Here is an 18,534-nt window from a genome sequence, read left to right on the forward strand (position 1 = left end):
CTCATGAATACAATATCATTCCTCTTTTCAGACTAAATTGGTTGGGTCTCTGAACCAAGTCCATCCCATCAGTAGAGGCTACATAGAGTTAACCCTCGCCTGCACACTGCCCCACTGTCTCAGTCGTTAGGGTTCCAGGTCATTGGTCATCTGGTTGATAAGGGTGATCCGTTGTGATGGGGCTCTAATGAAAACTAGGGAGAGGGTTTGCAGGAAGTGTCAAATGGAGAGCTCGGAACTCTGTTGTGTGTGTACTCTGTGATTAACAGATTAAGTATGATTGATGTTGAATGACTACTTTAGTATATAGTTAATTTTTGGACAAAACTAGTGATTGAGCACAGTTTGAAATGAAAACATGTCAGGTTTGCCGACAAATGAGAGTCCTGAGAAATACTGTCATTATTTGGTTTCCAAGTACAGCATGTCTGTCTTGAATTTCTCTGCTCATTTTCTCCTTTCTTTTGCTGGTTCCATCTGCCATTCAGTCTGCTGTGCCGTCCCTCGCTCTTCCTAGCTGCGCTTGCACACCTTTCAAAATGTAAGTGCATCTTTTATGATGTGTGAATGCTGTTGGGCGTGCTTTAGTTTTTGTTGCTATAAGTGGATTAAATTATAAATGAATGAAATGTAAGTGATTAATGATGATGAATGAATAACCACCAACAATAACTAAAGATATGTACATTGGTTGGATTGGCATTGCATTTGCAAAATGTGCAAGAGATCAGTGAGCGAGCATATTTTTTTTCTTATTTTTTTGTTTTTATTTTGCCAAAGCAACAGCTTTGTCTTCCCTCTAGTACAGTAGCTGGTCTTCTGAATGTACACACATTGGAGAAATTAATTACATATAAACTTTTTAGGAGTTTCGTCTTTATTTATTTATTTAACCAACACAGATATTTTGTAAACACATTTTTGTCAGTGTTTTGACCTCTTAGGCTGAATTTTTGCGAAACTCAGGACTTCTGTTTGTGGAGCCCAGAAGTTCAAAGTAAACAAGGTGAAGCTGCATATAGCTGTTATGCTGCACACAACTGGAATAAGCTAAATAAAGCAGCCTTGCCTTGCCTTAGTTTTTTATTTGCTCTTTAGCGTGTGGCATGCAGGAAGCAAACTCCATTTCCACTGTCCACATCTTTACAATTTGTCATGTATATTTTCTAGTTCCTAGTCACCCAGGGTTTCTGAAATGACGAGTCGCTTCTCCACTATTGCTGGCCGCCCATTGGTCAAGCACACTTATAATTGCCAAATCGTCGTAACATTTAAGAAACCACACCCTGTTGCTGTGTCTTTGTTCTGAACGCTGCAGTAGAATTCTGCACAGTGTGCATATTGTTGCAGCAGCTGGTTTTCTTACTGCTTGCTTATTGAGACGTGAACAGAGAAGACCATTGTTGTTCTTCCTTTTTCCTGGAATGACTTTCTTTCCATTTGTGATTGGCTACAACGGTGTTAAAGTCATTTGACCTGCTCTTGGCAGCATATGGAAGTATATTTTTTTTAAGCTTTAGAAGACCATTTCTTCCTTTGTCAAAATCAATGAGAATAATTCATTTTTCCTTTCTTACTGTGCTCAAAACATACTTGATAAAGTGTCACATTATAGAGTATTGGAAAAATATGGACGCCATCTCAAACAGAATGAGTTGACTGCCTATTTTGATCATTTTTTTTCTTCCACACAGTCGTTTTTTTTTCTATTAATTTCTATTAATGGCATTAAAAGAACATCTTTGACTGCTTTATCCCATCTTCTGGCAGGAGTCTCTTCTGCTATCTATGCTATTAACCTGGTTGGCCGTGCTAATTGTTACGTCGCTTTAGCTCGACTGCCGAGTGGGAAGCGGCTCGCTACTCCTTCTGACCCCAGCGTTCGGGGGGGATGGGTAATTGAACAAGCTTTGGCCGTCAGAGCTGGTTAGCCTCGCAGAAGTCCTGTCACTACTACGCTGACAATACAACCCGTTTACTCGCCAGACACCCTAGCAATTACCAGCTCCCCAGCTGAGGGGTGCCACGCTACCGCCTGGGGACAGGCAGATCAAGGCTGGAGGAAGGAGGGGTCTCATTAAGGTAGGGTAGCGGATCAACGATAAATCTGTGTGTGTGTGGCTGGGTGAGAGTGTGAAGGTTAAATTGTTTGGTTTAAGAGATTTGACGGTAAGGGTCTGTGAGAAGCCATTGGGACATGCACAACAGGACTGAAGACAAGATGAATTTAGTAAATGCACTACACGGAATTGATTTTTGTGTGTGTGCGTGTGTGTGTGTGTGCGCGCACGTGCGTGTGTGGGTGTGTGCGCGCGTGCGTGTGTTATAGGCCCTTTGAAATACAGCCTTTAAAATAACCATTTAAAGAATTGGATCAATGAGGGAAAGAAGTGTTTGGGGCAACGAATGCCTGTAGTGAATTCATAAAGGATTTTAGGCCCCCTGGGACCCACGCATACATCTGGAAATACGAGTGTGTGGGATTGCTCATTGCGTGTGAAGGGATGTATGGAAAATGGTCCTGTCTCAACCCGATGCCACGACCTGGCTCCTGGCTCACGGGGACAGTGGGGCAGTGACACAAGCAGCAGCACGGGGCCCCTACAACACTACAATGCTTCTTAGTAGTCCAATACATTAAAGATTTAAACATACTTACAATTTTCCTTTTTACAATGTAGGGTGAAGGTTTTAATGACCACTACCAGAGGACATAGTTTAGGAATTACACAACCTTACTGCTCGAACCTTCTATATGTGCACATTTGTTGTGATTTTATCAAACTGAGCATTACTTAGTTAGGATGGGCATAACTAATAATAACTAAGAAAGTAACCGATGATTTCGCTTGTCAATTAACTGATTGTTAAGAATTCTGTTGATTGTGTGGAATTTATTGTTGATGCTAATGTGACCTCGTTATAATCAGATCCTCTGTAGACATGTTTATAACAGGATTGACAACCAACAGGTACTAAAAATAAAAAATAAAAAACGATCTATAAAAGCTCAATTAAAGCATTTGGTACATATTTCTCTCAATTTGTATGAAAAATATTCTCACTATATAACGTTTTTCCCGCCATTTTTTAGCACTACGTCTACACCCACTGCGTGGCAAGTGTCACTCTGGGAAATTAACATAGTCTGGTAATGATTAGTGTCTGGGACAAAAGGAGAAGTTTTAATATAAAAGATTGCTGCTTTTAAACAATGAAAGTGTCACCAGTTCAAAAGACGTATATAGAAGTCTTCAGCAGGTAGTTTCAAATCTAATGGCTTGTAACTTTTGTGTATTGAGAGTGACCAGAGAAGCATTGGGTTAGGGAGCCCGTACTGCTCGGACTAACTGTTGTAAAGATTTGATAAAGTCCAACTGACTTCACTTTTCACCCAGGAGTATCTGACACTTTTTTCTTTGGCATTTTAACCGAATCAAAGGAGTACACACCTGCATTATCTCTACACTTTACCAGCAGGTATATGATTTTTTTTAACGTGTTGCATCCTCTTATCTTCATTCCCAGATACAGAAATTCTACTAGCTCTATGAATCTGTCTCCCCTTCAAATCACCAGCCGGGCTTTTCATCCCCTCCACCATAAATCATCAGATACTCCTGGAAGCCATTCCCACCTGAAATCTCATCATTCCCCCCCACTCCCCCCCCCCAATCTGTCTTTCATCTCTCTCTTCCCTCAATCGCTCCATCACCTCATCCCTGGCTTCCTCGGTCATGGGAATGGCTGGAGTGAGAGTCAGCTACATGTGGAAGGAGTGCTGCTCCTCCTTGTCTACTTACACTGCACATCTACACGGATGGACTTGATGGCAGCCACCCCCACCCCGTTGTCGGCTTTGCAGTAGTAGCGACCCCCCTGCACCCTTTGGACGCCTTCGATGCGCAGCGTCTCGTTGTAGATGGACGTCTCCTGGAATTTATCGGAGGCGCTGCCGGCCGTCTTCGTCCATCGTACCTGAGGAGAGGAAGATGTCAGTTGAGGTTTTGTCAGGCCAACCAATAATGACTGATCAATAGAATACAGATAGATAAAGACTTTCAACTTGTCTTTAAGATGGCATTTAATAATGGCAGAAACTATTTAAAGTATGACATCATGTCTCCATAGTTTAAAGATTTTGTGAGCAGGAGACTATCGCAGCTGACTGGCAAGAGGCCAGGTACACCCTGGACGAGATGCCGTTCCATTACAGGGAACATATAGACAAACTATTTATATTCACACTTATAGACAGTTTAAATACTTCAATCAATCTAATGTGTGTGTGTGTTTGGAATGTGTGAGAAAGCCAAAGATAAATCCATCATTTCAAACCACCCTCCAAATAAGTAAAATGCGTGATATAGAAATATCCTAGTAAAATACTCCCTAGGAATGTTTTTTCAATTGCATTTATGTCACTTAGTTTTTTTTTATTCATTTAATTTCATTAAATGTTTAAACAAATATAATACTCATAACCCAGAAATATTTTACAGTACAGTTTAACAGTGGACTGATCACTTTGTGTTTACAGTACTGTTAACAACCCCATTTTGTCCAAACTAACACATTTGGCCTATCACCTCACAATAAGCATCAAATTAATGAAATTAAAATGAATCTGTTGCATTTGCTAGAAGGATTTCAGATGATGACATCAAATTGGATGCTAGCTGTGCGGGTGACTTCCAGGTTGGACTTCTTCTTCTTTCAAATTGACACCATCTCAGAGTAAATTGGGTGCCGCCATCTATTGGTCAAGAATATAATTACACCTAGAATAGACCAAATTATGAAGAAAATATAGTGCACAAAATATAGTATAGTAGTTATATAATAATATCTAATATAATAGTTATTATTACTGAACCCCAAAAAAATCTGTGGAATATTTTTTAACGGTTTCATTTTTTTAAATATAATTACCCAACGGAAATATATAAAATCTAAAAAAAAAAATTGTTTATTTTGTTTTTTGCTTAAGCACCCTCAAAAGTCATGTATGGAAGGAAATGACTGAAGTCATGAATGACACTTATATGAGCAGAAACGCTTGTGAACATGATCTAACGGGGGTAAAAAAGAAGATGGGATGAATATGAACTGGTCCTTCAATTATTAGTTTGTGTGACTCGCGGATTAATGTTCTTTCCTTATCACTCGTCGAGATGAAATCAGCCTCTGCCATCAAGTGGACATAGTCAGTGACACTAAGCACTGGAGCACTTGTGGTGTCCATGACACTCAGCTTGGACCATTAATAGTGTTTGTGACAAACTCTATAAGGGTTTTCACGCTTGAATTACGCCATCAGCAGACATGAAGCATCCCCGCGTCTAATCCACTACACAAACATACACTCATATACGCGACAGACACTCATCGTGTTTGACTTTTATTCTTACTGAGTATTTGTATGTGAGTGTACATCCATTAATCCCATTTAAACCCTCTATCAGTTATCAACCTCTATGAGGCTTTCAGCCATGTTCTGTTGAGGAGGTCAAAGAGGATAATGGGCAAAAGTCACTGCATGTACAGTGTGTGTGTGGTTAAAAAAAAATGGTGCTATGGATTAGTGGATTATCAGGGCGCATGCAAATGCTCCATGTCTGTTTATTCAGCTCTGTTTGTAGGAGGGATTTAGATCGGGCACTCTGCCATTGATCAAACTGGTCAAGGTGAGCAGTGACCCAAACTCTGCTTTGCCGTGCTTTAGTGACGCCACTTGGGATTCATTCTGTCTGTGCATGTGCGTGTGGTTTTGTAAAAGGCAAAGTGTTAAAGTCCCTGTAGTGAATGTAGAAATGTCTTTAAATGGATAGTTGACTCATTTAGCACATTTTCAGTTGTAAGAAGTTGATATTTAGTCTATAATTAATTTGCTAACTCCATTATTTTTCATGTACCATTAATACTTTCAAAAACACATTTTGCCACTTGCTGTCTACTGCAAATGACAGTTTTGCGAACATGACATGACCAAACCCAGAAAACAGGTGAGCCGTGATTGGTCGTTACCTGATTTCTGAGCACCTGTGATGTCATTTTCGGTCAACAGCAAGTGGAAATATGTGTTTTTGAAGGTATTAATTTGTACAAAAATCATGAAGTGAGCAAATTAATTCTAAGTTATTAATTGTTCAGGAAATATAATGAATTTAACATGAATTCTAGACAAATAAATAATTTTGTACTGCTGAAAATGGCAAAATGAGTCAAGCATCCCTTTAAAATTTGACATACCAAAGAGAAAAGTAAAATCATGATGAAATGGAGCCAATTTCTCAGCTGTCGGACAGTGTGGGCATGTTCATTGAATACGCAGGAAAAAAACAGCCAGCTTGACTCTTACCTGCCACTCAAATACGTCCATTTGCGAACATATGTGCTCAACTGTCTGTAGTGTGCGCTGAAGGCTGAATAACGTGGGCCACTGTGTTTAATAAACAGTTATCTTTCAATCACTTTTAAGGGAAGAATTTTGCCTGAGAGGCAGATGATGTGTAGACGATGAGCGCAACACTTTTGGGTGGTTGAGTGTGTGCGTGTGTAACAAAAAGCAGGAATAAAAGCAAGTTCTAGACTGTAGTATATAAAACACGGCCGTCAACTGTGTGACGGGCAGAGAAAAAGGAGCTGCGAGCTCCTCCACCGTGGAGGTGGATGAAGTGAAAATACAGTGGAGTGGTGAGGTGATAATGTGAATAAAAGAGTTCTTGAATGTGACAGGCAGCCGAGAGAGGAGCTTTTGTCAGCCTGTGACACCGACAGCTGAATGCCATCACCTGCGCGCACGCGCTCCCTCCTCAGACCCCAATCGCCGCGCCTCTTCTTGCTTTATTCAACAGAAGTGTGTGTGCGTGCGTGTGCGTGCGTGCGCGCGCGTGCGCGCGCGCACGTAAGCCCCCTTGTGGATGGATCCGTGTGGATATCTTTCACTGCTTTTTTCCCCGCCTTCATCTGTTCAATATCTGGCGGCTTCTTTCTTCCTTTGTCTTCTTTTACAGCAAAGTCCAACTCTCACTCCCTATAAGATCTCGACTTGAAATACATTCATTTGAATGATGCGCATTCCGATAGACAGCCACATTTACATTCGTTGAGAGAGCCGCTTTTTTTCTTCTTTCTTTTTTTTTTTTTTTAAACTAGCGCTTCACTTTAAGGGCGCCATGTGCAGGTCCCCTGGGAAATGGCTTGACATGAAATGCACTCTCTGTCTTCGGCTGTGAGTGTCATGCCGTCGGTGCACACGTTCACCTTTCGATATGAAAATGTAAGCCTTGTCAGAACATCGCAGGGCGGAGAAGCGAGGGAATTCTTCATGTATTAAAGTAAAGTACAAACAGCCATCAATGTCCCATAATAGAACATGTATCCCAGACACCATATAAATGCATCTGTTGTCACGGTTACAAAAAACAGCTGCAGTTCTTGAATTAGATCTGCTGAATCATTTATTTATTTTTTACTTAGGAAGAAACAATAGCAGTTTAGCTACCCGCCTGACCTTTTTACCTTTATAAACTCAAATCATCAGATGTCCTTCAAAAATAGAGTATATATAATCCTTTGGTGAAGGATAAGGAAAAATATCGGTTGAGTTCTCACACTAATGTAAGAAATAATCATTGCAAACTTTAACAACATTATAAAGATAAAAATATGTGTTTGTCCAAATCCTACTAAGTCCTTGGTTACATCTTACATAAGTGCATCAGAAAAGTTCCACAACTCAACTGGTATCACAAAAGAAGAATTTCAAGCCTAAACTACAATCTAGAAGTTTTCCCCATCATTGTGCTTGTTTCATTCAATGCGTAGGAAGAGGCAAACGTTGTGGGCGGACAATGCTCACAATGCCCTGAGCATCCTACAGTTCCTGGCCGAGAAGACCGTCGCCGGCTGGAGCAACCTCTCTACTCACCCTCTCCGTTATTTTTTTTCTCTTTCCCAAAATTCAAGGGGGTCATCCAGAGGACTCGGTTTGAAAATGCGGATGATGTCAAGACGGCTGTGATTCTAGAAGTGCTAGATGGAAGAGAAGCCTGAGAAAGTGCTTCAGACTCCAGGAGGACTACTTTGAAGGGGGAAATGTGTAGTTTGCAGTTTGGGTTTGAAATCTATATTTTGTGACACCGGTCCTGGAGCTTTACAGACACCCCTCGTATTATTGCTATCCTATGGAAATCATGCATCTTTATATTCTCAAATGTTTCAGTAGTGTTACATGTCAGTGTAAAAAGATAAATAAATAAAAAAGAGCTGCGATACATGTGTTTCATTGGACATCTACATTATGTTACATTAAATGTAAGGAATTACTTGATAAAGAGGCATTTCTCACTGAACTGTCAGCATTAGTTTTATTTGTGAGGGCGGGACTGTTTTGATGAGAGCACGGCGCCATCATGGCCACAATCAAAGTGCTCCTATAAGAAATACATTAAAGAAGCAGCCGTGTCCAATTCGCATTAGCGGTCACATCTTGTGTGGTCATTACTGGATGCACATTTGAAAACCAACCATAATGTTTTACAAGATTCATAGTCATAGGGGGACTTGCACTATATGTACCACCATTTTAAACTTCCACATAGCTTTTTAGCTGAGCATGTTAAAGAAGATACTGTATACTATAACGTCACTTATTTTAAGAAAACCGTGATTCTTATGTGCCCATTTCATATTTTGAAAATATTAGAACAATTGTTGCAATGCTTTTGATTTTATGGATGTTGTAAGCGCCTTACTTAATGTAATCGATCATCACCAAAAATGTATGCACATTTTTAGGGCATGCCCACTTCATGTTATGAAAATATTGAATATTGTGGGCCTCAGAGGAAAACGTTTGGACACCCCTGGTCCACATTTAACCATGACTTCTCATATTTACTTTTATTTGAGTGCAGAAGTATACCTTTTATCATCCTTCTGTGTCTGTCTCACTCTTTGATTCCCCCTGACATTCTGTCCCAACATGTAAAAATATCTGTCTCGCCACACACAGAGACACACACACGCGCACAGCTTCTTGCCTGCTGATCTGTCTGAGAGCTGCTCACTTCCCTCATCAGAGTGACACATCACAACAGGATCCAGCAGATTTTGCCCAAGTGCTGTCAGACTTCTTTGGCCCGCTGTCCAAAGTGTAAGCTGTCAACACGACTGAACACATGAGAGGCCTGAGCAGTGAACTGCGTTGACTGTAGTGCAGAAAAGGGAGGCAAATAAAATATGGGTTTGACATCACTTGCTATCTGTCTTAATCACTTGGAATTTCACACACAATGAAGTCTGTTGGACCACTGGATGGTTGCCGCATGGTTGTGCTGTTATTAACTCATTCACTGCCATTGACGGCTATAGACGTAAAATATTCATTTTAACAATTTCTATTAGGTTTTTTTTTTATCCACTTTTGCTAACAAGAGTATGAAAACCTAGAGAGATTTTTTTATTTTTATTTAGAACAGATCCAATTTTTTATTAATCGTTAGTTAACTAGTGAAGTCGTGATTAATTACAATCAAAAAAATTAATCACCTGAAGGGCCTAATTAAAAATAAATAAAATAAATAAGGGGAGTTAAATCGTAATTAATCGCATGATAATTTTATATCTGTTATTAATGTACAATAAAAAAAAAAGGTTTTCATAAAAAATGAAACAAAATGAAAAATTGTTAAACTAATAGAAATAGGTCACATTAATTTTTTACGTCTATAGTCGTCAATGGCAGTGAATGAGTTAATTCCCCCTCATGCCTTAAGTCCATCTGGTTTGAAATTAACCTAACCACTTCAACCTAATCTAAAGCACCAACTTGTACTTAATCGGGTCATTTCTGCATATGTTGAACTCACAGATTGTCAGTTGATCCCAAAATGAGACGAAATGTGGGAAGCCCTGATTTGGGTCTCGCGATCGCAGAACAGGAGGGTAGGAAAAAGTTCAAAAACATGAAAAGTCACTCTCAATTATTTTAAATAATTAATTGAGCTGACCTACAAGCCATATCTCAGACATTTATTTATTTAGTACAGTTTAAGGTGTCACAAAAGCAAAAAAATTAATAAATACTTGCGTTCAAAGTCACTGTTGTGCTTGAAGTTACAATTAAAGTCATTTTTTATTAGAAATTAGTGTTTTTGATTAAACCAACGCATATTTTAGCGAGAAACAAATTCCTTTTTTTTCTGGTGAAAGAACAGAAGAATCTACACTTTCTTTTGATGCTTTTATTATCACAAAACACAATTTTCTGTGGGCCTTGAAAGATCTGTCAAAATATTCAAAATTGGCTGAGAAAATGCTTTAAAAATGGCTAGTGAATGTATTAATGTGCTCGATAAAAAAGTCCTTTGGACCACATATGATGGTGGTGCTGTCATTAATCCCCAAATGCGCCATTCCCCTCACTCCTTAAATCCATCTGAATTGAAATTTCCCACAAAATATACATCTAACACAAAAATGTATGTTGATACATAGAGATTTTCCACAAGGCAATGCTGTTATTACTCTCAAAATGTACACAATGAACGGCCACACCACTCAACCCTTCAGTACATCAAACTGGAAATTTCCCACACAAGGCTAAATGTGAAGGGGGAAAAAAAAGTTGCTTAAATCAGTGATATTTGCTATACTCTGATGCTGTCATTAAACTTCACATTTAAAAACAGTTACCAACCTTTCACACCTTCACTTCATCTGATTCCACGTGTAGTTGTTATTAAATCCCAAAGTTTAATACATAAATAAAAAAAAGTCAGTTGGACATAATATATCAGAAATTGCAAATAAACCCGCAATTCAAACATGCATACAATTCATTTGACTGTGTGCGACCTAAACTGGATGCCTCCATGCAAGGTATGATGCTATTCAAGGATATATCGACAAAGTCAATGGGGTCCATAGGGGTCGAAACCCTTGATCCTCATTTAATCCGCTTAGATACTGCATTTACATATCTGACAAAGTAATTAAAAGGTCGATAATCTACCAGCTTTGCAAATAATTGCCATGCAGAACAAATAATGGATCAAGACCAGGATCAAGAAGCAAATCCACAGCTGACCACTGTCATTCCTTATCTTAATGTGCATCCAAATTCCAGTTTGTCTTTTATTTCATAATCCTCCATGTCCTCCACTGGTCTGTTGACTTTTCATGCTTATGTTGAGTGTTATGCAACATTTAAAAATGACTGCATTTTCCTGGTGTGTTAAAAAATGAATGCTTTATACGCCCCCCTCACTAACCCATTATAAGCTTTGCTATGCCTGTTGTCTACTTCTTCCTTTTATGCATTTGTTGATGTAACGCCAGCGGAGTCAACGATACAATGCTTTATCCATCCAGCTGGCTCACTCACCGTGAATAGGCTTAAGATGGTAATCCTGTTATCAGGGAATACTACTTGGCGGCGGCGCACGACCACACGCAGACACAAAAAAATCACACACACACACAGAGCCTCAGAAATGCACAGACTGTATGAAAGCACAGAGGCTGCATAATCTACTCGGAGTGAAGCATGAGAGCGGCAAATGAACACAGTCAGGAGTAAGACATACTGTAATAAAATGCATTGAATGAATGCAAGACGAGTGACATTAGGCTCTATTTTCAGCATCAATTCTGATGAGCGTAGGCCAGCGGATCTGCAAGACGGAGGGATGCACCACTGTGAGAGTGGTCATAGCTGACTTCAATCAATTGTATTTGTGTCGAGTGAGCACGACTGCTGTAAACCCCGATTATTTGTGTGCTACCCAATCGGATGATTTGAATTTTTTTTTTTTTTAATTAGGGGCAAGAGGCGATAATTTTTTTTAATTGTAATTAATCTCATGACTTCACTAGTTAACTCACGATTAATCACAAATTTTACATCTGTTCTAAATGTACAACAAAAAAATTCTGGGTTTTCATACTCTTGTTACAAAAGTGGAAAAAATGTTAAATTAATAAAAATTGCTAAAATAATATTTGGACGTTTATAGCCGTCAATGGCAGTGAATGAATTAAAAAAGAGAAAAAAATTATAAAAAATTCGGGGCATCAGGCGATTAAAGTTTGTAATTGTAATTCACATGACTTCACTAGTTAACTTGCGATTAATCACAAATGTCATATCTGTTCTAAATGTACAATAAAAAAAATCTAGGTTTTCATACTATTGTTACTAGTTACTTGTTACAAAAGTGGAAAAAAAGCGTTAAACTAATAAAAATTGTTAAAATAAAATGTTGTCGTGTATAGCCGTCAATGGCAGTGAATGAGTTAAATTATAAACAATTTTGCAAACTGATGTATTTTCCCCTCTCAAAGTTACAGAATAATGTATGTTAGTTTAATACATTTTAATCATGTGCAACTAATGTAAATGTTCATATATGTAGATACAATTATGGAAGCTTGTGCATTTCAAAGCAAAGCTATCAAAAAACAACAATAAACACAGGCATGTACGAAAAGAAGAGAAATGAGACAGCCCTTAACCTGCGTGGTCTGCTTATAACCAGTTTTGTAGCTCACAAATGACCAAACAAAGCAGTTGAGAAGTGAATTTCATTCCATTTACTTTACAAAAATTCATAAACAGGATAATATTGGACACATTTGGGATGGTATTGGAAGGCATTGAAAATGCAAAATGACATATGACCAAGATTCTACGACAAAGCACGTCGCTAAATAATGAATAAAGTCCAGTTCTGCATGCCACTTCAGTCAACGTGTAAACCACGCCTGCAGATGCCACCTCTATACTTCCTAAAGGATGCTGATTGGTCCAGGATCGTCTTGAACCTTGGCAAGGTGGACTTGTGAAATGATAAATGTGCATTCTTCCAAATCCATCTTTTAAGGCGAGTAATACAAGTTTGCCATGTGGAGTGAAGGTGGGGCCGCACAACGCTCAATAAAACTGACTCATTGATATTGAACACGCCTTCCTTCTCTTTAACCTTGTCATCCAATATGAATGACTGAGTTGGTCTTGCTGCCAGAGTAATTTGATTCCCAAGCTGTGATAACATTACAGGAAACAGAGGAATCATCAGGTTTTAAGGATGATGCAATATCTTGGCACATTGCCAACTTGTTTTGTGGAATTACAACTTGTTTTACTCTCTTGGTCCGTTGTTTAATTGACAGTGATATGTCGACTGTGCGGCAGACACAACCAATGATCCACCATGGTGCCAAATTAAACCTTATGTTTGTATAGATGGTCTGTGAATGCATTTAAAAAAAAAAAAGTTTTGGTCTACAATGGAGACTTTCTGTGATTTTTAAATGCCATGCTACGTTTGATTTCAATGTAAACTCCACAAAAAAAGCCACAAGTCTTTGTTTTTTTTTTCTTACTTTGCGGCACGGACATTCATAGCACATTTTTATTTAAGATAGGGACCTTTGCATATATATATATATATATATATATATATATATATATATATATATATATATATATATATATATTCAGCGTTTATTCATATATATTTTTCATTGCTTCATGAGCAAATTAATTTTATTTCTGTCTCTCTATGTATCAAGCAGTCAAGGAAGCCTTTGCCAAGGCTGTGCATCTCACACTTTAACACCTTCACCAACACATTTTAAGAAGTTGTACTTGTTATCTGTCAATTTAAATTGAAGTGTGACATAAAAAAATAAAAAATAAAGTATAAGAAGATGCGGAGCAAATTGTGTATTTTAAAATCTCCCTAATGAGGTGTTGCATAAGTCATTAGAGATACTGCACAGAGACATATGCTTAAGACCAAATGTGCTCAAATCCAGTGAGGTCAGCGGAGGGGGCGGGGTCAATGAATTTTGAGCATCCGATAATTGGCACTTGTCAACAATTCGAGACTAGAAAAGACTAAAAGTGAAGTTAGGGTAACTTCTGAGCATTACAATTTAAAGTTTAGTTAGCAAAATAAATAAACAAAAATCAACTGGAGGTTAGAAAATAAACACATGAGCTACTATCAACTTGCGTTTACTCAAATACTGTATAACATTAAGACTGATAGGGGGAAAAGTCATTGTGAGCAGATTGTAGAGTTGGTGCACAGCATGCAGTACAGTTTATAATGTCTCTTGCTCAGCTGCTTATAGTTACTTGGAACATAGTGCACAAGAAAAACATTAGTTAAAGAACCAAATGTTCCTTCACCAGGACATTATTATCTGAACCCATGTAGCTGTCTACTTAATTTCCATCACACCAGCTCCCAATCGAATGTGAAGTTTATAAAAGAAGACAGACAAAATAACGATTTTGTGTAATTGCCCTAAAAAACAAACCACTTTTCCGACATGACTAAAAGGGTCAAGTTAAGCTTCATAATGATGAACCGTCACAAAAACATCCCAAGCAATTGTGAACAAGCTTTTCATGTACAAATTGTGCAGCAGATGTTCTACCTTGCCCAGCTGCTTATTATTTCTCCCGGAAGCACAGAACCCTGGCGGACCTTTACTCATTGACGTCACGGTTGTATTTTTACCAGTTCACGAGTTTGAAAAACTCATCTGAGGTCGAACACGCAACGGCAAACATAATGGACATATTTTGCCAGCCCACCTTCTCAACTTGGCTCCTTCCCCCAAGCTTATTAGTCTTTCACACTGCGCACGATTCATCATAAGCACTTTGCTCTTGTAAAACTTGTTCATCACATCTTTGTGTATGCAAAGCCACTAAAGCAGTCCAGTTCAGTTCGGTTCACATCAATGAATCTTGACCGGGCTTGCATTTGCACTGCGGGATGCTGATAGCGGCATCAGCCACATAAATAGCGTGACATCATTGCAGCACGTCAGCGTGGAATTCGCCAATTAAACTAATAGGATAAATATGACACAATGCAATGCTAGATGTTTTTCCAAAAACAAGACAAGAGGCATAATTTCCTCTCAGCATTACAATAAAGTCAGTTTCAAATGACACTCTGTGTCCGTACAGTTATGCTCATATTTAATTTCATTGTAAATAAGGATGTTCAATGCCACTTTACGTTCTCCTAATAGAATCTTGTATCCTGCCAAAAGTGCAATCCAGTGGTGCCTTGAGATACAAGTTTGATTCAACTCAAATCATCTTTCTCTATAGAACACCTGTGTCAAACTCGAGGGGCCCGCCACATAATTTTTATGTGGCCCATGAAAGCAAATCATGTGCAAACTTCCACGATCCGTGCTAAAAATCAGTGTTTCCTTCTTCTTCTTTTTTTGCTTCAATACAATGGACATGATGCTGCTCCTTCTGATGTGTGCACCATGGCCCCCTGGGGGGCAGTATACGACAGAGATATTGTACGGCTATACAGGGTTCACCTCTCGCTGTTCTCAGGAAAAAAATATTTTAATGCCTGTCTGACTGTATAAAGTGTGTGGTGAGGGGAGTTCCAGTCATAAACATACTTGTTATAATTGATTTGACACAAAACATCAACTGAGAGGGGCAACAAGCTGCTTTTTTGAGTGTTAAGTGTTTACTATTAGCATTATTAGCTAAATTGACAAAAGCAAAGCTACAGTAGGCTATGTGAATTTTTTTTGATTTTTTAATACACAATATGTAATTCTCTCTGTTAATTTGAGAGTTAACTTTGACTGGCAGTGGCAATAAACATCTTGAAACTGCTTTTTTTTGTTTTTAGAAGTATTCACAATTTGCTGCTGCTTTTTGTTTTGCAGGGCACTGAGTTCACTGCCACCATTCAACACTTGTTTCTAAAATGTTGTTGTGGCTTAAAGTGTCACTGTCTTAATGTCCACTATATCTCTATTCCTCATCATCCCCCTGTCATTCCCGCCATCCAGTCATAGGCCAAGCTTGTGACCTTGTTTGTGTCCAAGTCATGTAGCCACTCGGTGACTGCGCCGCCTCACGCTGCCACCCGATCAGGCGGCTCTCATCCTCGCCATCGATCGCCCTCCACTCGCCCCTCAAGGACGGAAATCCAAACCCACATTCCAAACTGCGGCCCTCATCACACAGACCCCCCCCCCCCTCTTTTGTCTCTGCCTCGCCACTTTTCTCTTTTATGGTTAGCTCCACCTATCCTCCGCACACACGCACGCACAGCGAGCTCAAGGTTGCAGTGACCAGCAGATCCATGAATAAATAATAAAGTGGGTTGGAATCACTTTCAGAAAAGCCATTTACTGTCCTATTGTGTTCTTGAAGAGGGGATGTGAGTGGGTGTCTGTGTGTGTGTATGGGGGGGGGGGGGGGGGGTATGCGTGTGTGTGTGTATGTGTGTGTAACAAAAGGTTGCTGAGTGAGACTAGAACGTTTTGTTAACTAAAAGCTTCGCTGCCCTGGGAGTTCACTTAAGTGATGCAAAAAGCACCTTTGCGTTGACCTCGCCTCTTTTTCCCCCTCTTTATTACATCACTTATTCTTTCTTCCATCTTTTGTTCTTTAATCACTCTTTCTGGCCATCACCTCTACTGCCGTTCCGCCTTTCTTTCCTCCGTCTAGCTCTTCAATCTTCAATCTCATCTCCCATTCCTTCTTTCCTACATCCTACCTTAAACTCTTTCCTTCATGTCCTCCCTTCCCTTGAATATGTTTTTTCTTTCCTTGCAGTCTGATATTGGTCTTGATCTATTGGTTCGTCCACATGTCGGTGTTATTATTATTATTATTTTTTAAATTATTGACCAATCTAAAAATGTGTTAAAAATGGAATGTTATCTTTGATGATGCAATGGTTGAACAAAAATTGTGTTTTTGGAGTTTTGGCCCGACGCTAGCGATAAGAACAAAATATTCATGATGTTTTTTCTCAGTTGTCTTGTCAGTGTACTTGACTAAAGTGAGCAGTGATGACTAGATGTGTAGACCGTTGCAGTTGGTCCGAAGTGAAGCACAGCAAGAAAAGCGAGAGAAAGTCTACAAGTGGATCAAAATGACGATAGGCGATGAAGAAGAATTAGTGGCGCTTGACATGACAGAGGAGAGGAAAAGTAAGAGGAAACCAGCAGAAAAGAGGCAAAAACAAAAGATTTTAAAGTTAAGAAAGTTATCCGCAGTGAAGCACTACATTAATATGTGAAACAAAAAGAAGATGTGTGGCCAAAAAGAGAAGTGATCAGATTGCTCTGCAGGTGTACGGAGCTCCCTTTTCAATCTCATCCAGCTCAGGCAAAGGTAAACAATCGCTCCTGATAAAGGACTGGACAAATCCTCAATCAGCCTCATTCTGGCCCAAGCAGCTTTCTATTGGGCCGCCCGCACCTGCCTAAATTGGATCCTCCTTGTGAGGGAAGAGTGAAAGCTATCTCGGTCAGAGAAGACATGGCTTGAAAAGCACCAAAAAAAAAAAAAAAGACTCTTAATCAGGACATCTTATGATTTTAAATGGAGCGAGCCATTAAACATGCCACATTGTCATTCCAAAGCCAGAGGATATGGATAAAAGATTCTTCAATGAAATGAAACCACTTATCTAATAAATTAACTACAACACTCTTAAGATTCTGCGTGGCGCCTTCATCAATAAATTCATTTAAATGTTGTCGGCTCAAATTTGTTGGTGTATTGTCTCTCTGATGGCTGCATACAGAGAGAATTATGAGGACGCTCTTGATAAATTGGAAATTTAGTCATAAATAATAAAGCAGCCAGAATAGACCGTGAACACCCACAGGCAAATACAAACTTCTGGTAAGAGGAAGGGGAAAAAAAGACATCATAAGCTCAACTTTATGTAACTTTTGGGGCTGTTTTTAATATAATTGTTTTACTTTTTGATCTGGTGAATCCTTGAAATTCTTTATTCATACACCTTTTCCCAGGTTAAACACATTTGAATGATTTTAAGATCAATTTTTCAGCTTTTCCAGCATACTGAGATCTGCACTAAATATTCAATTTGACTAGTTGAGACTTCAACCAGTTCAGGGTGTACCCCGCCTACTGCCCGAAGCCAGCTGGGATAGGCTCCAGCAACCCCCGCAACCCTTGTGAGGACAAGCGGTACAGAAAATGGATGGATGGATAGTTGAGACTTCATTCCAAAAAAAATATAAATTGTTTATGAAGCAGATTGAACACCATTTAATGACATAAGAAACTGCTAGCGATCATCAAAACAGTACGAGAATTTGACTAACTTTGAAGTGCGGCCATTTTCTTTTACACACCCCTGGTGTTCACACCCACAATGGCGCAAAGCTCCCATTTACAGTATAATGGTGCACATCTGAAAAATATAAAAAGAAAGGTAACTGCCTCCATTTGCAAAGTTGCTGTCTACTTGTGATGGGCACCAATTTAGCACTCTAAGACTGAGGCAAGCCAAGACCAAGACCAAGACAAGACCGAGATCAAAACAAGCTGAGATTGTGACAAGAATAAGTCCATAAACTATAACAAAAAATGACAAGGTTGACCAGGTAAAAAGCAGTGTCGTATAAATAAAAATGTTCTTGAAAATGCATGTGACAGCGAAAAACACCATGTCTGCAATTCTTTCATAAAGCACCACA

General features: G+C 39.1%; 1 protein-coding gene across 2 annotated transcripts in view; it reads right to left on the reverse strand.

Moving 5' to 3' along the window:
- Positions 1-18,534, reverse strand: part of mdga1 (MAM domain containing glycosylphosphatidylinositol anchor 1) — a 158,125-nt gene that overhangs the window by 86,536 nt on the left and 53,055 nt on the right. For both annotated transcript variants that reach the window (XM_086071779.1, XM_086071778.1), the window contains exon 4: positions 3,804-3,978. In XM_086071779.1, coding sequence (XP_085927905.1) covers positions 3,804-3,978 — 175 coding nt within the window. The remainder of the gene's footprint in view (positions 1-3,803; positions 3,979-18,534) is intronic.

This window comes from Leptonotus elevatus, chromosome 3, assembly GCF_054856555.1.
Source record: "Leptonotus elevatus isolate MCC_2025b chromosome 3, RoL_Lele_1.0, whole genome shotgun sequence".
Lineage (NCBI taxonomy): Eukaryota > Metazoa > Chordata > Actinopteri > Syngnathiformes > Syngnathidae > Leptonotus > Leptonotus elevatus.